The sequence below is a fragment of the Thamnophis sirtalis genome, unplaced genomic scaffold (genome assembly GCF_051295495.1).
Source record: "Thamnophis sirtalis isolate CommonGarterSnake01/CBP01778 unplaced genomic scaffold, rThaSir2_p1.2 scaffold_2, whole genome shotgun sequence".
Taxonomy (NCBI): domain Eukaryota; kingdom Metazoa; phylum Chordata; class Lepidosauria; order Squamata; family Natricidae; genus Thamnophis; species Thamnophis sirtalis.
Genome location: NW_028261382.1, coordinates 37648859 through 37667942, shown reverse-complemented (window position 1 = coordinate 37667942; position 19084 = coordinate 37648859). Strand labels below are relative to the sequence as shown.

Here is a 19084-nt window from a genome sequence, read left to right as displayed (position 1 = left end):
AGAATTCCCCAAACAACATAGATATGCTGGTTGGGAGATCCTAGGAGCTGAAATCTATATATCTTAAAAGGGGCCTCGGTTGAGAAATACGGCGTTAAGACCATAATCCACCCTGTTGAAAAATCTCAGTGCATCTACAACTCGGGACATTCTCATCCAGTGGGATCTCATTTGCCCTGCCACTCGGGGTGGGGGTACAAATGAGAAGGTTGGGGGTCTCGGCTGACCCACCTAAAGCAGGACAATCATAAGTATCTCAAAACTGCATCTCACTATCCCTAATCGGAGGCCGTTTTTTTTTTAAAAAACTCCCCCAAATCTACCCTCAAACGCTGCTTTTGGGATTGTTTTAATGCAACCAGTGCATCTCTCCATCCCCCTTCTTGATTCAGTGAATACCCGGCCAACCAAACTCCACGAGGCGAAGTTGAGAACATCAATTCTGCAAAATCTACCATCCGGAAGTCGGGAGTTTTCGTGTTCAATTCCTCCATCTTTGGGAGAAGAAGGTGCCTTCAGATTGATGGAAGAAATTCACCAGTTTTTTTTTTCAACTGAAGTTTTGCAAGTTCGTAAATAAATATTAATTTATTCAGGCAGTTTTGAATTCAATTCCCCCCCTCCCCCAATTGCTGGGAGAAGAAGGGGCATTCAGATTGACGGAGAAAATTCCTAGTTTTTGGAATACAGCCATGAAGATGCCGGAGGGGGGGGGGAATGGAAGTTTGTCTCATCTCTGAAAGCTCTCAAGCCAATTGGTGTTTGAGAGTAAAACATTTCTTGCAAGACTTCATAGAAACATTTTATTCTTTTCAGAAGGCACAGTGAGATCCAACCTACCTTTCCTTCTTTCCTTCTCTTTTTCTTTCTTTCTTTCTCTTTCCTTCCTTCTTTCTTTTCTTCCTTTTCTTTCTCTTTCCTTGTCTTTCTTTCTTTCTTTCTTTCTTTCTTTCTTTCTTTCTTTCTTTCTCTTGCTTCCTTCCCCACCCATCTCCTTCATAGAGGGTCTTCCACCATATGTGCGAGGATCTTTCTTTTAAGAAAGGTTATTAAAAGTTTGACTGTACATACAGACCAGCATTTTTCACCTTTGGCCACTTGAAGATGGACGGACTTCAACTTCCAGAATTCCCTAGTCAGCATGCTTTAAGATACGCAAACTTCAGTTCCCAGAATTCTCCAGCCAGCATGCTGATTGGAGCATTCCAGGAGTTGAGATCCACACATCTTAAAACATGTTGGCTGGGGAATTCTAGGAGTTGAAGTCCACCTGTCTTCAAGCGGCCAAGGTTGAAGAATGCCGATATAGACAGACACAATAAAATAAAGTCAGTTTTTAAAAAAATTAAATCCGAATTTCCCAAATCAAAGGAGCAAAAGGTCCCTACAGCTCTCTCTCCCCCCCCCCCACTTGTCTTTCTTTTCAGCCATCAAATTTCACAGGGTGGGCGCGGGTGTGTGTGTGTGTGTCCTTGTGCACTAATCTCATCCCAGGAATATTAGACAGGGTCTCGGCCACAATTTGTGCAAGTATTAAATAACTAGAAACAGACACGGCTGATTGGCCAAAACCTTCCTGCCTGGATAATGCTGGGACTTGTTAAACAGTCTTTAAATCAGTGTTTTTCTATCGTGTCAGTTTTAAGACGGGGTGGATCAACTCCCAGAAGAATCCTGGGGTTTGAAGTCCTCCTCTCTTAAAAGTTGCAAGGTGGTTCAAAACTGCTTTCAAGTTAGACAGTTCAAATGGGGAACGTTTTGCTCCCGTCCGTCTTCAATCTCCAACCTAGGGAAAGCCAGCTGCCTTCCAAAAGGAGAAAAACAAACCCATTTATGAGCCCCAAACCGTTTTGTCTGAGCAAGCAGGCTTAGCTGAAGCCACGGAAGGACACATCGTCATTTGGCAGAGTTCCATTGATCTCTGGAATGGTCTCCACCCCTAAGTAGCCGAGCAGGATGTCACTGCGGCGCCGTGAGAGCTGAAGGAGGTCTTCGGCTAACAAGGTCACCGTTGTGTACCTTACAATGTCCAGGTCAAACATGTCCTTCAGGTATTGCAAAATCTGGTGCTGAAGAAAGAGAGAGAAGAGGGGGTTATTTATTCATCTTACGGCACCTTCACATATCGGTAAAAACGCAGGGGATGAAAACATGAGATCTGAAAATCTAAAATATTATAAATGTATGTGTGTAGACCAGTGTTCTCCAACCTTGGCAACTTTAAGACTTGTGGACTTCAACTCCCAGAGTTCCTCAGCCAGCTTTGCTGGCTGAGGAACTCTGGGAGTTGAAGTCCACAAGTCTTAAAGTTGCCAAGGTTGGAGAACACTGGTGTAGACTACGGATACAATTTTCCGCTTCGCATTTTTTTGCAGCCTGTTCATCTCCTGGCTAGATCACATCGCATCACATTGAAGGGAGAGAGGGGGAGAGGGATACGGATGAGGCGCCAGGGCTCTGTGGTTGCGAGTCATTTAGAAACAAAAATCACATAAGGAGTTTTTCCCCCCTCTTTAACTGACCGCATATATCCTTTGCTATCTTAAAACTTTTCCAGATAGATAGATGGACGGACGGATAGACCAGATGACAGAGAGAGAGAAAGAGAAAAAGATATAGATATGTAGAGAAAGATGATAGGTGATAAATGATAGCAATAGATGGAGGGATGGATGGATGGATGGTAGGTAGGCGATAGGTAGATAGACAAATAAACAGATAGAAAGATAGATATAAACAGATAATTGACAGCCAGCCAGACACAGATATATAAGATATAAATAGATAGATAGATAGATAGATAGATAGATAGATAGATAGATAGATAGATAGATAGATGATAGATAGATAGATAGATAGATAGAGATAGACAGACAGACAGACAGAGAGATTAGGTGGGTAGGAAGGTAGACACAGATAGGAGAGAGATAGAAAAAGAGAGACAGACAGACAGAGATTAGGTAGGTAGGTAGACAGAGAGAGGCAGAGAGAGAGAGAGAGACAGAAAGAGAGAAAGAGAAAGAGAGAGACAGAGAGAGAGAAAGAGAGACAGACAGACAGAGATTAGGTAGGTAGGTAGACAGAGAGAGAGAGAAAGAGAAAGAGAGAGACAGAGAGAGACAGAGAGAGAGAAAGAGAGACAGACAGACAGAGATTAGGTAGGTAGGTAGACAGAGAGAGGCAGAGAGAGAGAGAGAGACAGAAAGAGAGAAAGAGAAAGAGAGAGACAGAGAGAGACAGAGAGAGAGAAAGAGAGACAGACAGACAGAGATTAGGTAGGTAGGTAGACAGAGAAAGAGAGAAAGAGAAAGAGAGAGACAGAGAGAGACAGAGAGAGAGAAAGAGAGACAGACAGACAGAGATTAGGTAGGTAGGTAGACAGAGAAAGAGAGAAAGAGAAAGAGAGAGACAGAGAGAGACAGAGAGAGAGAAAGAGAGACAGACAGACAGAGATTAGGTAGGTAGGTAGACAGAGAGAGACAGAGAGAGAGATATTTTAAAAGAGCATTTACTTTGAAGAAGCTGCAGACTTCAAAGAGATGCTGTTTGGGCCCCAGAAAGCCGAAAGCCAGCACTGGGCTGACATGCTCCGATACGGAGTAAAAATGAGATATAAAACCATCCGGAACCTGAAAGAGAAGCGGAGAGTGAAAAGGTGGATCAGTTGCCACTTCTGGTTTTAAAAGTTAAACACATTACAAACCGCACACATCGCACGCAAAAACGGCCAGGGAGGGAGAGGGAAGCTCAGTTTCCCATTTCCAGAACCGGTTTGTAAGGAGAAAAAGGGGAATGGGGATTGGATCCGGCTCTCCCTCGTTCCCACGTACCATCAGAAGCCGCCTCTTGGCCTTCAGAACTGACCAGCACGCGGTGGCCAGAGCCTGGAATTCAAAGGAAACGGGTTATTTTCCCCTCTCTTTAAATTGGATTCCCCTTTCCCGTCCTCAACATACGACCATGAACTGGGACAAGCAAAAGGGGAAGCCAGGTCCACGGACCCACCCTGTCACTAACTTAACAACTGCAACGATTCACTTAGCGACCGAAGCCAGAAAGTTCGTTAAATGGAGCAAAATTCTCTCTGGATAACCGTTTTGCTTAGCCACAGAAATGTGGGGCTGTAAGTTGAGGACTAGCGGTACCCACCCATAACAATTCCAGAGGAGGCTGGGCAAGCCCTCTGTCAGATATGGTGTAAGATCTGCTGCTTGGGTAGGGGGGGTTGGACTAGATGACCTCCAAGGTCCCTTCCGACTCTGTTAAAAATCTGTTCAATTCATGGGGCGCCAGGTGGGAACCTCGTAATCCTCCTGAGCTTCTGTGCCTGAATGAGGCTGGCCTGGAGCTCTCACCTGCCGTGCCCCCTTAACTCCGAAGTTAGTCCCATTCCTAACCACCCCATTCCCCCCCGCCACCACCAGAAAGTCACCGTCTCCTTGAAGCTGTCCGAGAGCCAGCGGTTACGCAAGATGGCCACGACTGAGGACGGCGGGTTCTCAAGATCTTCCAGAGCGTCCATGAGGATGAAGTCCAAGGCAATATCGAAGAAATTCATGCAGACCACCTGAGAGGCGGACGAGAGAGAGAGAGAGAATCCACACCCGTCCACCAAAATCCCAGCAAACCTCCCTAATTCCGCCACCTCCAGGATCCAACCGGTCCTAATTTGATTCATCATATCATTATAGCCCCCCCACCCACCCCCGGCACTATTTGGGGGTGGTCTTGATTAGGGTGGGCTAAATAAACCAGTGAGAAAGTTGACCACAAAACTGGATAGAGGCAAGATCTCCCCGTTAAGATTCCAAAACGACAAACATTAATTATCAAGTCAATCCGAGGTGCCCCCCCGCCCCCACTAGAAAAGTCCCGTCTTAGTACAACGGAGAGTCCACATTTAGAGACTCCAGCTGTCAGCCCAGCCGATACTAGCCTGTTCCAGAAACTATGGTTTCTATGCTGGCTAAACCTAGGCTTGTATCAATCCTGTTTTTCAAAAGAGATGCAGGAGCGTGACGGAACTTCCGTTCAACCCCCATGGCTCCTTTGAGCGGGACGAGAGGGCCCAACACTCACCCCTCGCCCTTCCAGTTCCTTCTGCGTGCTTGGCCAGGTGCCTTCTCTCAACGTGTAGTGCAGCATCTCATCGTAGCTTTCAAGGAAGCCCTTGGTGTTCTGGAAGAGCAGAAATCAGAGGAAACCAAAACTTAGCCAGTGAAAAGCCAGACAGACTTCCTTGTTGCTTCTCAATCAGTTCCATGAAGTCCAGAGGTTTCCACAGATATAGTAACAACAACAGAGTTGGAAGGGACCTTGGAGGTCTTCTAATCCAACCCCCTGCCTAGGCAGGAAACCCTACACCACTTCAGACAAATGGATATCCAACATCTTCTTAAAGACTTCCAGTGTTGGAGCATTCACAACTTCTGGAGGCAAGTTGTTCCACCGATTAATTGTTCTCATTGTCAGGAAATTTCTCCTTAACTTCTAAGTTGCTTCTCTCCTTGATTAGTTTCCACCCATTGCTTCTTGTCCTGCCCTCTGGTGCCTTGGAGAATAGCTTTGACTCCCTCTTCTTTGTGGCAACCCCTGAGATATTGGGAGACTGCTATCATGCCTCCTCTAGTCCTACTTTTCAGTTCCTGCAACCATTCTTCACGTTTTAGCCTCCAGTCCCCTAATCCCCTTTGTTGCTCTTCTCTGCACTCTTTCCAGAGTCTCAACATCTTTTCTACATCGTGGCAACCAAAACTGAATGCCGTATTCCAAGTGTGGCCTTACCAAGGCCTTATAAAGTGGCATTAACTCTTCACGTGATCTCGATTCCATCCCTGTTTAGATCTAGTTTGCTTAGTTAACTCTGACCTCACAGAGATTTATGTTTGGAGAAGGTCCTCAGAAGATCTTTGGTAGACCATTAGAAGATCTCAAGATGTTACTGTCAAAGCAGTTGTAACGCTACACTGAGCGGACCCCGTGGTGGGTCCCAACTCACCTCTTTGGAGACCCATATATTCTCCCCCCCCCCAGCAGAACTCTTCCAGAGTTGGTCCTTACCTTCTCAGCCTTGGTCATCAGCCCCATCACCATGCGTTTGCCCACCTCCCCAAAAAACGTCCGGTTGTTCTCCGCCACCAAGAGCTCCTGTGAAAAGATTAGCCCATGGGAAACCAGGGTTCCTTGGATGGGAGTTGTTGAAGTTCAGCCCTCGGGAGGCTTCGTACGTACTCCCATGGAGGTCCACTGTGACTGGCAACCAAGCCAATTCTTTCTGGACCAGGTACGGCAGAGTAAAGCCAACTTCCTTCCACTCCCAAATCGCCATCCCTCAGACTCAGGGACTCCAGAAAGAAAGACACCATCAAAGGCAGGATGGGACAACTAGCTCCAACAGCTTCCAAGTTTCTAGAGAAGACCAGCTTTGGGGTCTCCAGAGAAGACCAGCTTCAAGAGGGGATCAACTTCCAAGGTCTCCAGGTACCCACCTGAAAAGCTTGCCTGACGCAGTGAAGCTTTGCCAGGAAATCATGATCGCTGTAGCACCCCAAAAGCTCTGTGCTGGAAGAGGAGAAGGTTTGGTGGTGGGGTGGGAGAATAGATAAACATCTGGATCAGCTTTCCCAACCTGATGTCCTCCCAACCTAGAGCCAAGGTGGCGCAGTGGTTAAGGTGCAGTACTGCAGGCCACTTCAGCTGTTATCTGCAGTTCAGCGGTTCTAATCTCACCGGCTCAAGGTTGACTCAGCCTTCCATCCTTCCGAGGTGGGTGAAATGAGGACCCAGACTGTGGGGGCGATATGCTGACTCTGTAAAACCGCTTAGAGAGGGCTGGAAGCCCTATGAAGCGGCATATAAGTCTCACTGCTATTGCTATTTCTTTCTATCTATCTATCTATCTATCTATCTATCTATCTATCTATCTATCTATCTATCTATCGGATTGTTGGGGGCGATATGGTGACTCTGTAAACCGCTTAGAGAGGGCTGAAAGCCCTATGAAGCGGCATATAAGTCTAACTGCTATTGCTATTTCTTTCTTTCTATCTATCTATCTATCTATCTATCTATCTATCTATCTATCTATCTATCTATCTATCTATCTATCGGATTGTTGGGGGCGATATGGTGACTCTGTAAACCGCTTAGAGAGGGCTGAAAGCCCTATGAAGCGGCATATAAGTAACTGCTATTGCTATTTCTTTCTTTCTTTCTATCTATCTATCTATCTATCTATCTATCTATCTATCTATCTATCGGATTGTTGGGGGCGATATGGTGACTCTGTAAAACCGCTTAGAGAGGGCTGAAAGCCCTATGAAGCGGTATATAAGTCTAACTGCTATTGCTATTGCTAAGCTCGAGATTACAAATTCTGAAAGATGAAAGCCTAGGAATCTCAGATTCACCCCATACTTCCAGAACGGAGATCCGTGAGAATCAGGAGCTCTCGAGAAACTGTGATTTGAGCGTCCTCCAAAGATCTCAGGGTTTCAAATCCCAGAATTCTCTACCTGCAGAACCAAGAGCTGGGGACTCTTGAGAACTAGGCCCTTGAGTACATCTGGAAGCGTCCAGCTAACGAACGTTGTGTTGTTTACAGTCCGTTTGGGATGAGGAGCAAGAATAAGGAACCAGCTAAAACCTCTCCCTGAAAACCTCCTGAGGCCTGCCTGCCCCCAACTCACCGAAAGGTCCTGCACGAAACCCCTCCATCCTTCACCAGCTGCAAGGCTTCTTCATAGGCAACCGCTGGCTTAGAAGGCTGGTAGGGGGCCGTCTCAATTTCCAGGGCGTCGAAGATCTGAGAAAAAAAGGAAGCCTACGTAAAAATTTTCCTAAAAATTGTTTTGCATAGCCCTGCACGGCGTCGCTCATACCTTCCTTGAGCTGCGCCAGCCCCTTCGCCATGACAAGGCAGTGACCCATGAAGGGGTCTTAAACATTAGAGCAGTGTTTCTCAACCTTGGCCACTTGAAGATGTCCGGACTTCAACTCCCAGAATTCCCCAGCCAGCGAATGCTGGCTGGGGAATTCTGGGAGTTGAAGTCCGGACATCTTCAAGTGGCCAAGGTTGAGAAACACTGCATTAGAGGCTCATCAAAGACATTATCACGATTCTAAACCAAGCAAAAACGGCTGTATATCTGTAGCCTTGGCTACTGCTTAAGACTTTTCCCACGGGCAGCCCTAGGAGACTGTTCGGAAACGTCAACCGTGGATATTTAAATACGGGATGTCCTGTTTTCCACCGAAGCCGTATTAGAGCCACATGGCTTTAAGAGAGGGGAACGGCCATACAGATATAATGAATAAGTAAAGAAGGAAAAACACGGCGGAGGGTTCAAATTACCTCCGCGGCAGAGAAAAAGGATTCCTCGGAGGTGATGCTCTCGTCCTCATCTTCTTGTTGACGCCTCAGAGATTCTTCGGTCAGCGGGAACATGAGAGTTTGCTCTAAGGGCAAGAGAAATGTTGAGGAGTAACAGTGGTTTATTTGAGTCACCAGTAGCAAAACACACAACAGCCCTCATTTTATAAGAGCCGAGGTGGCGCAGTGGTTAGGGTGCAGTACTGCAGGCCACTTCAGCTGACTGCTATCTGCAGTTCAGCGGTTCTAATCTCACTGGCTCAGGGTTGACTCGGCCTTCCATCATTCCTAGGTGGGTGAAATGAGGACCCGGATTGTTGTTGGGGGCGATACGCTGACTGTAAACCGCTTAGAGAGGGCTGAAAGCCCTATGAAGCGGTATATAAGTCTAACTGCTATTGCTATTGATAGATAGATAGATAGATAGATAGATAGATAGATAGATAGATAGATAGATAGATAGATAGATATAGATAGATAGATAGATAGACAGACAGACAGACAGACAGACAGACAGACAGACAGAAAGACAGACAGATGATAAACAGATATAATGCATGGATGGATGGATGGATGGATGGATGGATGGATGGATGGATGGATGGATGGATTAGATAGATGATAGATAGATAGATAGATAGATAGATAGATAGATAGATAGATAGATAGATAGATAGATAGATAGATAGATAGATAGATAGATAAGAGCCGAGGTGGCGCAGTGGTTAGGGTGCAGTACTGCAGGCCACTTCAGCTGACTGTTATCTGCAGTTCAGCGGTTCTAATCTCACCGGCTCAAAGGTTGACTCAGCCTTCCATCCTTCCGAGGTGGGTGAAATGAGGACCCAGACTGTGGGGGCGATATGCTGACTCTGTAAACCGCTTAGAGAGGGCTGAAAGCCCTATGAAGCGGTATATAAGTCTGCTATTGCTATTGCTATAAACCACCTCGGCAGAAGTAAAATACAATGAGAATAAAATGGCCGAACTCAAATTGTAAGGCCAGAGTTGATAACACTGGCCTTGAATTAGGACGAGTCCAGTTTCTCCCAGAATTAGCAAACCATCCCATCTCACCTAAATCAAGCAGCATGTTATCGGCCGACAGACTGGATCCAAATTCCTCCTGCAGGTTGTACGCCCGATACAGGAGCAATTCCAGCTTGTCCGCAAATTCTTTTTTCTGAGATTCCTGCAGTGACAAAGGCAGACATGGCTGCTGCACTCCACGTGGAAACAAGCCAACTTACTTGGGGGGGGTTGTGTCCATGGAGTCGTCACCTCCAAGGGGATTCTAGATTTTACCAGCTATGGGGCAGCCGCCCCTCCTGAACGTGACGTTTTCCAGGAGACCCCAAATTGCTGACCTCACAGAGATCTTCAGGTAGCAGCAGCTCTTCCTCTTTGGGGACCACCCAGGAGGCGGAGAGGCTGGAGGGGTCCCTCTGACGGGCTGTCAGGGCCTGCTCCCACTTCTGCAGGGCCTCTTCAAACAGCTCCATGCCTGCCAAGGAAGAAGGACCACCCCCCAATCCCCCCAATGTCAGGCCTGCAGTTTTCCTTCGGATCTTTGGCCTGCCACACTCTCCTATGCATTTCCTATTGTGGGAAAATGGAAGGGGGAATTTGCAGGGAGTTAGATGCTAGGTAGCCATAACAACATTCTTTCTAGAAAGCCAAGGTCATCCTTTGTCTCTGCACCTCTGCACCGGAACTGGATGGGTGGAAGCTGCCAGCAGGGCAGTGGGAGATTGGACCATTGGGATGTGGAGGACAAGATCTTGAACTTTCAACTGGGTGGAGAAAACCAGGAAGCTTTCAGTTTCGGGTTTTCCCAGATGTGCCAATGTGGCTCTCTTCATAAATTAGAACTTTGAGCAATTCTTTGCCTTGGACTCTGATTTACTTTTGGATGCTATTTCGCCCAAATGACCAGCAACAACCAAATTTGAGCCTCCTCTTGGCACCCAGCGTCCCCCTAAGCTGGTGCCTGTTGGGCTGGGAGATCCCGGGAGTTGAAGCCCACCCATGCTGGCTGGGGGATTCTGGCAACACCTTTACCTTGAAAATAGAGGTTTTCTGCACTGCAGTCCCCTGCAGCACCAGGATCTTCTCCCCCCAATTGGGCTTCCCAGGGAGGAGCAGCAGCTGGGGTCGGGCTGGGGGAATTCACAACTGCCATCTAGAAGGAGAAAAATCCCACAGAAACAGGAATGTCATCTGTCAATCACCTCAAACGTAAGCGATCTCAACTATTTGTATCCTACCTTTATTATTATTATTATTACAAATAACTCAAGGCATTGAATATACTTATACTCCTTCCTCCTCTTATTTTTCCCTACAACAACAAAATAAAATTGAAATTTTCAAGGAGGGAAAAATGTTTAACCAAAGAGGCTACCTTTTAAAATCTTTTTTTTAAATAAAGACTTTACTATTACTTTTCAATTACAAAAATAAACATTCCATCTTTCCTTTTGCAGTGTGTTGTTTGGGTACAAACACCTGTGCCACATCGGTCCTCATTTGCCACATCTTTCACATTAATATTAACACTATTTCCCTAATCTTAGTATTATATTAAACATTTAAACATTATAAAACTCTCCATTTTTCTTCTTAATATCTTCTAGTGATGATACCATATTAACATTAAACATCATTATTCTCATCATACACCTAGTAACAGTTTTCATCTTATTTATAACTCTATCTAAATATATTGTCTACTTATTTTTTAGCCTTCTTCATTTCCAAACTCCTTTTTTATTCTCCAGCCATTGGTAAAATACCTCCCAAATCATATAATTCAATTTTTCTCTTTCTCCTTAATCGCTAATGTTCTTCTGTTCATTTCTGCACATTCTAATATTTTCCTTATCATCTTCTCATCCATAGGAATCTGCATTTTTCCAATATGCAAAAACCATTCTAGCTGCGGTTAATACACGAATGATTAAATATACATTCTCTTTATTTGAAAAGCAAACTTTAGCTGTCCTTTAAACAGGGTGGGAAGGTGTTTGAAGAAGAGAAAATAGGTCTGTAAATAATCCAACTTGAATGCAGTTTTAAAAATGCCCATTCCTGCCTTCTTTACTTAAAACGGCAGACAAAATAAGCTTAAAAACAGAAATAAAAATTTCAGGGTGATTTTTCCAAGCTACAGAAGCAAAATACAACCTTTCAAGTAGAGCAAGCAAGCACTGGTGGAAAGGTCAAACAACTAAGGCCACAAAAATTGTGTTACAGGTCAAGTGACTCACAAACAAGCTGAAGTTCCATTTAAGCAATAATCCCAAAACCAAACACTGCATATTTACAGGGCACTCCAAAAATAAATGAATCAATTACATGTCACCCTTCTAATATTTTAGCACAAATATACCACAGCTAGAGTTATGTGGGAGTTAAATCTGAATTTAATGACTGCGTGTCTAGATTGTATTTTTGCAATAGTTTCCCAGTGCTGTCTGATTCCCACGAGCTTTAAAATCTTATTTGAGAGCCAACATGGCTGTTTTGAGGAAGGGGGCAGAAATGCAGAAAAACATTGCACCACGATGGCCTTCGATCTGACATTCCCCTCCCACCGTGATCCTTGCCGTTGACAATTCCTCACCTACGTTTATCTGGCTAAAGCACTCGGGGTGGAGATGGATGACCTCCAAGGTCCCTGCCCTTCTAGGATTCTAGCGTTACCTTCAAACCCACTGCTCCACCGTTATAACATGAATTGCAGAAACCTCAGAATTCAACTGCTTCTTCAGTTCCACTTGATTACAGTTTTTGACTTACGGCCGTTTGTTTAGTGGCCAGAAAGTTACAACGGCACTGAAAAAAGCGACAGGCTGCTTTGCGCTTACGTCCATCTTTCACACGTACAACCACATGGTTGCTTGATCGAAATTCGGCTGCTTGGCCCTGGGGCTCCTATTTGTGATGTTGGTAAAACGGGGTAAAACTCAGTTAACAAAATGTCTCAGTTAGCAGCAGGCAATTCGGGGCTCAGTTTTGGCCGTTAAGTCGAGGACTCCCTGTATTTCTATCCACGAATGGCTTTGCCTTTTTCAACTCTTGTTTCTTCTGCAGACGGGCAGCCTGTAATTCCACAGGGGTTCATAGAGGAAGGAATGCCAGTTTACGTATCATGTACCGGTATAAAACAATTCTCCCTTTAGTACAGTGTTTCTCAACCTTGGCCACTTGAAGATGTCCGGACTTCAACTCCCAGAATTCCCCAGCAGTGGTTAGGACAGTGTTTCTCAACCTTGTCAACTTGAAGATGTCCGGACTTCAACTCCCAGAATTCCCCAGCCAGCGAATGCATTCGCTGGCTGGGGAATTCTGGGAGTTGAGGTCCGGACATCTTCAAGTTGACAAGGTTGAGAAACACTGGCTTAGTACTATCTCAAAAGACTTGCAATTATCTCCAACTCACAATTTTATGCAGAAGAGGATGTGTTTTTAGCTAAAGGCTAAAAAGGCAAAACAAGCGCAGGGAATCGTCTCCAGGGATTCCTCGACCTACAATAATTGAGCCCCAAATTTCTGTGGCTGATTGTGACGTTTGTTAATGATTTTGGCCCGTTTTTGTGACCTTTCTTGCCACAGTTAAGTAAATCCCTGCTGTTGTTAAGTTAGCAACAAGGTTGTTGAGTGAATCTGGCCTTCCCTGTTGACTTTGCTGGTCAGGAGGTCACAAAAGGGGATCACGTGACCCCCCCCCCCCCAGGACACTGCAACCGTCGTGAGTACATGCCAGTTGCCAAGTGTTTTGAATTCTGATCAGGGGACCACGGGGGGTGCCGCAAGTGTGAAAAAAACGGTCGTAAGTCACAGCTGTAGCTTTGAACGGCCTCTAAATGAACTGCTGGAAGGCCAGGACTGCCTGCCGCAGCTGCTTGCCCCCCCAGCAGGTGGGGCTGAAGGACCCCCTCCCCAAGCGTCTCTTACGGAGGCCAGGCTGTGGGAAGAGCTGGAGTGCTTGCTGGGCTCCAGGGAGGAGATTCCGCTGAGCGTGTCGTTGCTTTTGCTGCCGGGGCTCTGCAGCCGACGGCCGGGATAGCCTGGAATGAGAGAACATGCAAGTGAGAGAGAGAGAGAGAGAGAAACAGAGAGAGAGAGAAACAGAGAGAGAGGGAGAGAGAGAGAGGGAGAGAGAGAGGGAGAGAAACAGGGAGAGAGAGAGAGAAACGGAGAGAGAGAAACAGAGAGAGAGGGGGGGGAGAGAGAAACAGAGAGAGAGAAAAAAACAGAGAGAGAGAGAGAAACAGAGAGAGAAACAGAGAGAGAGAGAGGGAGAGAGAGAGAAACAGAGAGAGAGGGAGAGAGAGAGAGGGAGAGAGAGAGGGAAACAGGGAGAGAGAGAGAGAAACAGAGAGAGAGAAACAGAGAGAGAGGGGGGGAGAGAGAAACAGAGAGAGAGAAAAAAACAGAGAGAGAGAGAGAAACAGAGAGAGAAACAGAGAGAGGGGGGGAGAGAGAGAGAAACAGAGAGAGAAACAGAGAGAGAGAGAGAGGGAGAGAGAGAAACAGAGAGAGAGAAACAGAGAGAAAGAGGGAGAGAGAGAGAGAGGGAGAGAGAGAGATGGAGAGAGAGAAAAACAGAGAGAGAAACAGAAAGAGAGAAACAGAGAGAGAGAAACAGAGAATCAGAGAAACAGAGAGAGAATCAGAGAAACAGAGAGAGAGAAACAGAGAAACAGAGAGAGAGAAACAGAGAGAAAGAGAGGGAGAGAGAGAGAGAGGGAGAGAGAGAGATGGAGAGAGAGAGAGAGAAACAGAGAGAGAGAAACAGAGAGAGGGAGAGAGAGAGATGGAGAGAAAGAGAGAAAAACAGAGAGAGAAACAGAGAGAGAGAAACAGAGAGAGAGAGAGAAACAGAGAGAGAGACAAAGAGAGAAATACAAGTTTCTAGTACTCAACACTAATCCTGTCTTAGTGGGGAGTTCTGTTCAGCAGATTTACTCTCATTGTGCCCAGAGAGAGAGGATGGAACCTCCTGATTGTGAGGTGGGAGCTCCCCCTCTCTAAGCCAAAAGCACCACTCCAATTATAATAAGTGACTAAAAAGGAATAAGTGGATAGAAAAAGAAATAAGTGTATCCATGTAAGAAAAACCTTTAACTGATCAATTAAAAAAAAAGCTTTGATCGTCATCACCTTTCTTCACCGAGGGCGCCCGGCGGGTGGGCAAGATGGGCACCGGAACCGCCAGAGGCTTGGCGCTGGGCTTCTCTGGAGCGATCTGCTTCTTCCGTCGCCGTCGCCGCTTCAGCTGGTGCGCCGTCAAGGCCAAGGCCACCGTGCCGAGAGCCGTGGCGAAGAGCACCTTCCGGAGACCGGGGCTGACTCTCAGCGCAGAGAAGGCCGACTTGGAAAGCGGGAGAAGAAAAAAGAAGGCAAACTTCACCCTCTTAGGCCAGTGTTTCTCAACCTTGGCCACTTGAAGATGTCCGGACTTCAACTCCCAGAATTCCCCAGCAGTGGTTAGGACAGTGTTTCTCAACCTTGGCAACTTGAAGATGTCCGGACTTCAACTCCCAGAATTCCCCAGCAGTGGTTAGGACAGTGTTTCTCAACCTTGTCAACTTGAAGATGTCCGGACTTCAACTCCCAGAGTTCCCCAGCCAGCATTCGCTGGCTGGGGAATTCTGGGAGTTGAAATCCGGACATCTTCAAGTGGCCAAGGTTGAGAAACACTGCTCTAGGCGAAGAAAATCCCTCTTTCCCCTTCTTCTTCTTCTTCTACCTGTCCAAAGGTGGTGTAAAGAAAGACGGGGATCTCCGCTACGGTCATAGCCAAAGCCTGGATAATGGACATGCCCTCCGCCCTCTGAAACGCCATGTTGGAAACGTGCTCGGGTTACCGCCACCGAGGTTGCGCTGTCCACACAGCAGTCCGGCGCCGCGCGGGATCCAACCATCGGCCTTCGGAAGTGCATCTATTTCCTGGAGCAGAAAACAGTTGGAAAAATGGTGGGAAAAGACACAATGTTGAACCAGAAGAACGAAAACTCCTTTGGATCCGGTTAATGGTTAACATTCAAGACAAACCCCGTTAGATGAAGGGTTTTTTTTTTAATTTTAATTTTATTTTATCAATTTCATATATACATTCACAATTATATGATCTCATAACTGTTATTAATAATATGTATTTATAACAATTTTTCCCTACTGTTAACAATATACTTGAAGATTGCTTTTTTAACATCCCATAGATCCATCTTATCTTACAACGGTCCTACTTCTTCTTCCCTCCCTCCCTCTTTCCTTCCCTCGTTTCTTCTCTCCTACTCCCCTTCCTTCCCCTTCCCTCCTTCCTTCCTTTCTTTTCTCCTTCTCTCCTTCCTTTCCTCCTTCCTTCCCCCCTTCCTTCTCTCCTACATTCCCTCCTTCCTTCCCTCCTTCTCTCCTTCCTTCCCTCCTTCCTTCCTTTCCTTCTCTCCTTCCTTCCCTCCTTGCTTCCCTCCCTCCTTCCCCTTCCCTCCTTCCCCTTCCCTCCTTCTCTCCTTCCTTCCCTCCTTTCTTTTCTCCTTCTCTCCTTCCTTTCCCCCTTCCTTTCCTCCTTCCTTCCCCCCTTCCTTCTCTCCTACATTCCCTCCTTCCTTCCCTCCTTCTCTCCTTCCTTCCCTCCTTCCTTCCTTTCTTCTCTCCTTCTCTCCTTCCTTCCCTCCTTGCTTCCCTCCCTCCTTCCCCTTCCCTCCTTCTCTCCTTCCTTCCTTCCCTCCTTTCTTTTCTCCTTCTCTCCTTCCTTTCCCCCTTCCTTTCCTCCTTCCTTCCCCCCTTCCTTCTCTCCTACATTCCCTCCTTCCTTCCCTCCTTTCTTCTCTCCTTCTCTTCCTTCCCTCCTTCTCTCCTTCCTTCCCTCCTTCTCTCCTTCCTTCCCTCCTTGCTTCCCTCCCTCCTTCCCTCCTTCCTACCCCCCCCTTTCTTCTCTTTCTTCTCTCCTTAGATGAAGGTTTATTTACGTTTTTTTCAGAAATTCAAGGGGAGCGCTAACAGTTTGTGGTCGTATGATAGACCCATCTCATTCCAGCTAGTCCTCGACTTACGACGAGCCTGCCCATCATTGTCTTAAGTTGCGGCAGTTGTAAATCAGTTGTAACCCAACTGTTTATTTATTTATTTTATGTATTCGTTTGCACCCCGCTTTTATTAGCTTTATCAATAAGCCAAGGTGGCCAACATATCCAATACCCCTCCCTCCTGTCTTAATTCTCACAAAAAAAAACCCCAGTTTGAAATGGCCCATTTCCACAATTCCCTCTTGTTCATAAAGGGGAGTTTTGTGCGGAACATGGATAAAAACATTTTTTTTAACACAAATCGGTGTTTGAGAAAGTTTCTGGTTTACTCCCTGATTACCATATCTTGTCCAGCAAGTCTCTGCTGAGCTGCTAATACAAAGCCGAGCCTAATTTATGACAACTCCTTCTGGGAAACGCATATGAAAAAAAGTGGCTAGGACAGTGTTTCTCAACCTTGGCGACTTTTAAGTCCTGTGGACTTCAATTCCCAGAATCCCCCAGCCAGCACAGATGTGCTGGCTGGGGGATTCTGGGAGTTGAAGTCCACAGGACTTAAAAGTCGTCAAGGTTGAGAAACACTGGGCTAGGTTATAATCAAATCACCTAATATAATCTTAGATAACCCCAAACCTGTATAATTAATATAAGGAAGCAATTCTTCTGATGGCATTTTAAACATGCTATTGTTTGCCATCCCTTCGTGGCAAAATTATTATTATTATTTTGCATCTGGAGGAAGCTTGATTAGTGTTTTTCCCAAGTGATAAAAGTGAAGCTGGAATGTAAACTGAAGGATGCAAAACTGCCACTCAAATATCATACTTTTTTCTCTGTTCCTCCAGAACATTTTTGTTCATTATTATTTTTCTCCTTTCTGGCTGAGAAAGCCCCCAAAGCAAACTTGGGGAGCTTTAAAAGATCTTTCCTGTTTCCTTGCAAAGCGCCAGCCTCGAAGAATCCAACCCATGCAAAAAATAATAATAATAATAATTGGCGTTGCAGGTAGACTGCTACTGAACCTGGGGGCTCTACTCTTCATTTTTTCCCAGCTAAGAAAGGCACTTTTCCCTCCCTTTTTCTCAGAGACGAACCTGATTAGCCTGCACCGAGCTCGGCTTTCGAGGAGGCGGGGGCGAGGCGGCTTGCAAACGCGAAAACCGGGCTGGTGCGCGCGTTCTGCACACCTGGCACCCTGTCGCCCGCCTGTCAGCAAACCCGTTGGGCGTGCATGCATTATTATTAGCGGGCGAAGCAGTTGCCACACAATCCAAGGCGCCTATTTGGGAGAAATCCCCACTTTCCCAGCCCTGGTAGAAAGCCGGGGCTATTGCAAGAAAGGAAACTTAAAACATCCCCCCCCCTCCAAACCTATAATGGAAGAGTCCGCCGCCCGTCTGACCTAAGCCAGGTGGCCAATACCATTCTCCTAATCCGGGGGGGGAGCTCTCACCATACCGCTCCGCTCGCCATGGCTGCAAGAAGGACAGCGTCTCCTTCCCGGTTCGCTCGCAGCCGCGCAGACTAGCTTGTCTAATCCCCGCCTTAGGGGCGGAGCGCCGGGCTGAGACCGCAAGACTGCCAGCCCTCTCAGCTAACTGAAACGGCAGCCCGTCCCGGAGCGGACCAATAGCCGCCCTTCGCTCGCTTCCTTTACTTACCGCAAGAGAATCCAGTGCGGTTGAGCAACCAAAGCGGCGTCCTTGTTGCCCAATGGGGAAAAGGAGGCGTGGCTTTACAGCTGATTGGCTCCGGGCGCGACGTGGAAAGCGGAGGGGCGGGGCTCTTCTTAAAGGGCCGGTGCCTTCTGCTCTTGGCTGGAGGCTGTATATGGGAAGGAGATAAAAAACAACAGGGACTAGAAACACGCAGCCCGTTCTGCCCTTATTTTGAATGCAGATTTATATTCTTGCTTTGGACAATGTATTAATTGCAATTTAAATTAGAAGAGATTTAATTAGAAGAGGAACAAAAGGCTTCCTACAAGCCATAAATTTATTTATTGTTACACATTTGTAAGATGCACAAGCCAAGTGTCATTAAACCTGGTTTTAGCTGGTGATTCTAAACCCATCTTTGGGCAAGGCTGCCAGACGGGTTCCCATGGCTCTGCTCCTTTTGCAACCAGAGGATGGCCCTCTCCAGCCCCCTAATCCTTGCAGAGAAGAGCAACCAAGAGGATTAGGGGACTGGAGGCTAAAACATATGAAGAACGGTTGCAGGAACTGGGTAGGTCTAGTTGAATGAAAAGAAGGATGTGGTGTGCATGATAGCATCTTCCAATATTTGAGGGGCTGCCCCAAAGAAGAGGGGGCTATTCTTCAAAGCACCAGAAAGCAGGACAAGGAGCAATGGGTGGAAACTAATCCAGGAGAGAAGCAACTTAGAACTGAGGAGAAATTTCCTGACAGTCAGAACAATGAATCAGTGGAACAACTTGCCTCCAGAGGTTGTGAATGCTACAACACTGGAAGTTTTTAAACGATATAGGCCAGGGCCGCCTGTTCAAGCAGGGAGTTGGACTAGAAGACCTCCAAGGTCCCTTCCAGCTCTGTTATTCTATTCCAGTGTTTCTCAACCTTGTCAACTTGAAGATGTCCGGACTTCAACTCCCAGAATTCCCCAGCCAGCGAATGCTGGCTGGGGAATTCTGGGAGTTGAAGTCCGGACATCTTCA

The 19084-nt window shown here is 46.5% G+C and overlaps 1 protein-coding gene across 3 annotated transcripts; it reads right to left on the bottom strand.

Annotated features, from left to right (window-relative positions):
* Positions 1–1249: 1249 nt before the first annotated feature.
* MIGA2 (mitoguardin 2) lies at positions 1250–17922 on the bottom strand. Of its 3 annotated transcripts, none has more exons than XM_087704902.1 (16): positions 17861–17922; positions 15129–15328; positions 14540–14750; positions 13331–13443; positions 10433–10553; positions 9739–9875; positions 9449–9563; positions 8354–8457; positions 7689–7804; positions 6489–6561; positions 6061–6147; positions 5080–5178; positions 4433–4567; positions 3831–3884; positions 3513–3629; positions 1250–2069 (listed from the first exon to the last, which is right to left on the bottom strand). In XM_087704902.1, the coding sequence occupies exons 2-16, from the start codon at positions 15222–15224 to the stop codon at positions 1869–1871; spliced, it is 1779 nt and encodes a 592-aa protein (XP_087561028.1). In that variant the 5' UTR covers positions 15225–15328; positions 17861–17922; the 3' UTR covers positions 1250–1868. The 3 variants fall into 3 exon arrangements, with proteins under 3 accessions (XP_087561028.1, XP_087561029.1, XP_087561030.1); XM_087704903.1 differs by having other exon boundaries at positions 17810–17915; XM_087704904.1 differs by having other exon boundaries at positions 17866–17903.
* Positions 17923–19084: the final 1162 nt, after the last annotated feature.

Coding starts and splice junctions, on each gene's coding strand:
- MIGA2 (XM_087704902.1), bottom strand. CDS start 15,224: ATGGCGTTTCAGAGGGCGGAGGGCATGTCCATTATCCAGGCTTTGGCT. Junction 13,444..14,539: donor GGCGCCCTCGGTGAAGAAAG/GTGATGACGATC, acceptor CTCTCATTCCAG/GCTATCCCGGCCGTCGGCTG. Junction 3,885..4,432: donor CGGACAGCTTCAAGGAGACG/GTGACTTTCTGG, acceptor TTTGAATTCCAG/GCTCTGGCCACCGCGTGCTG.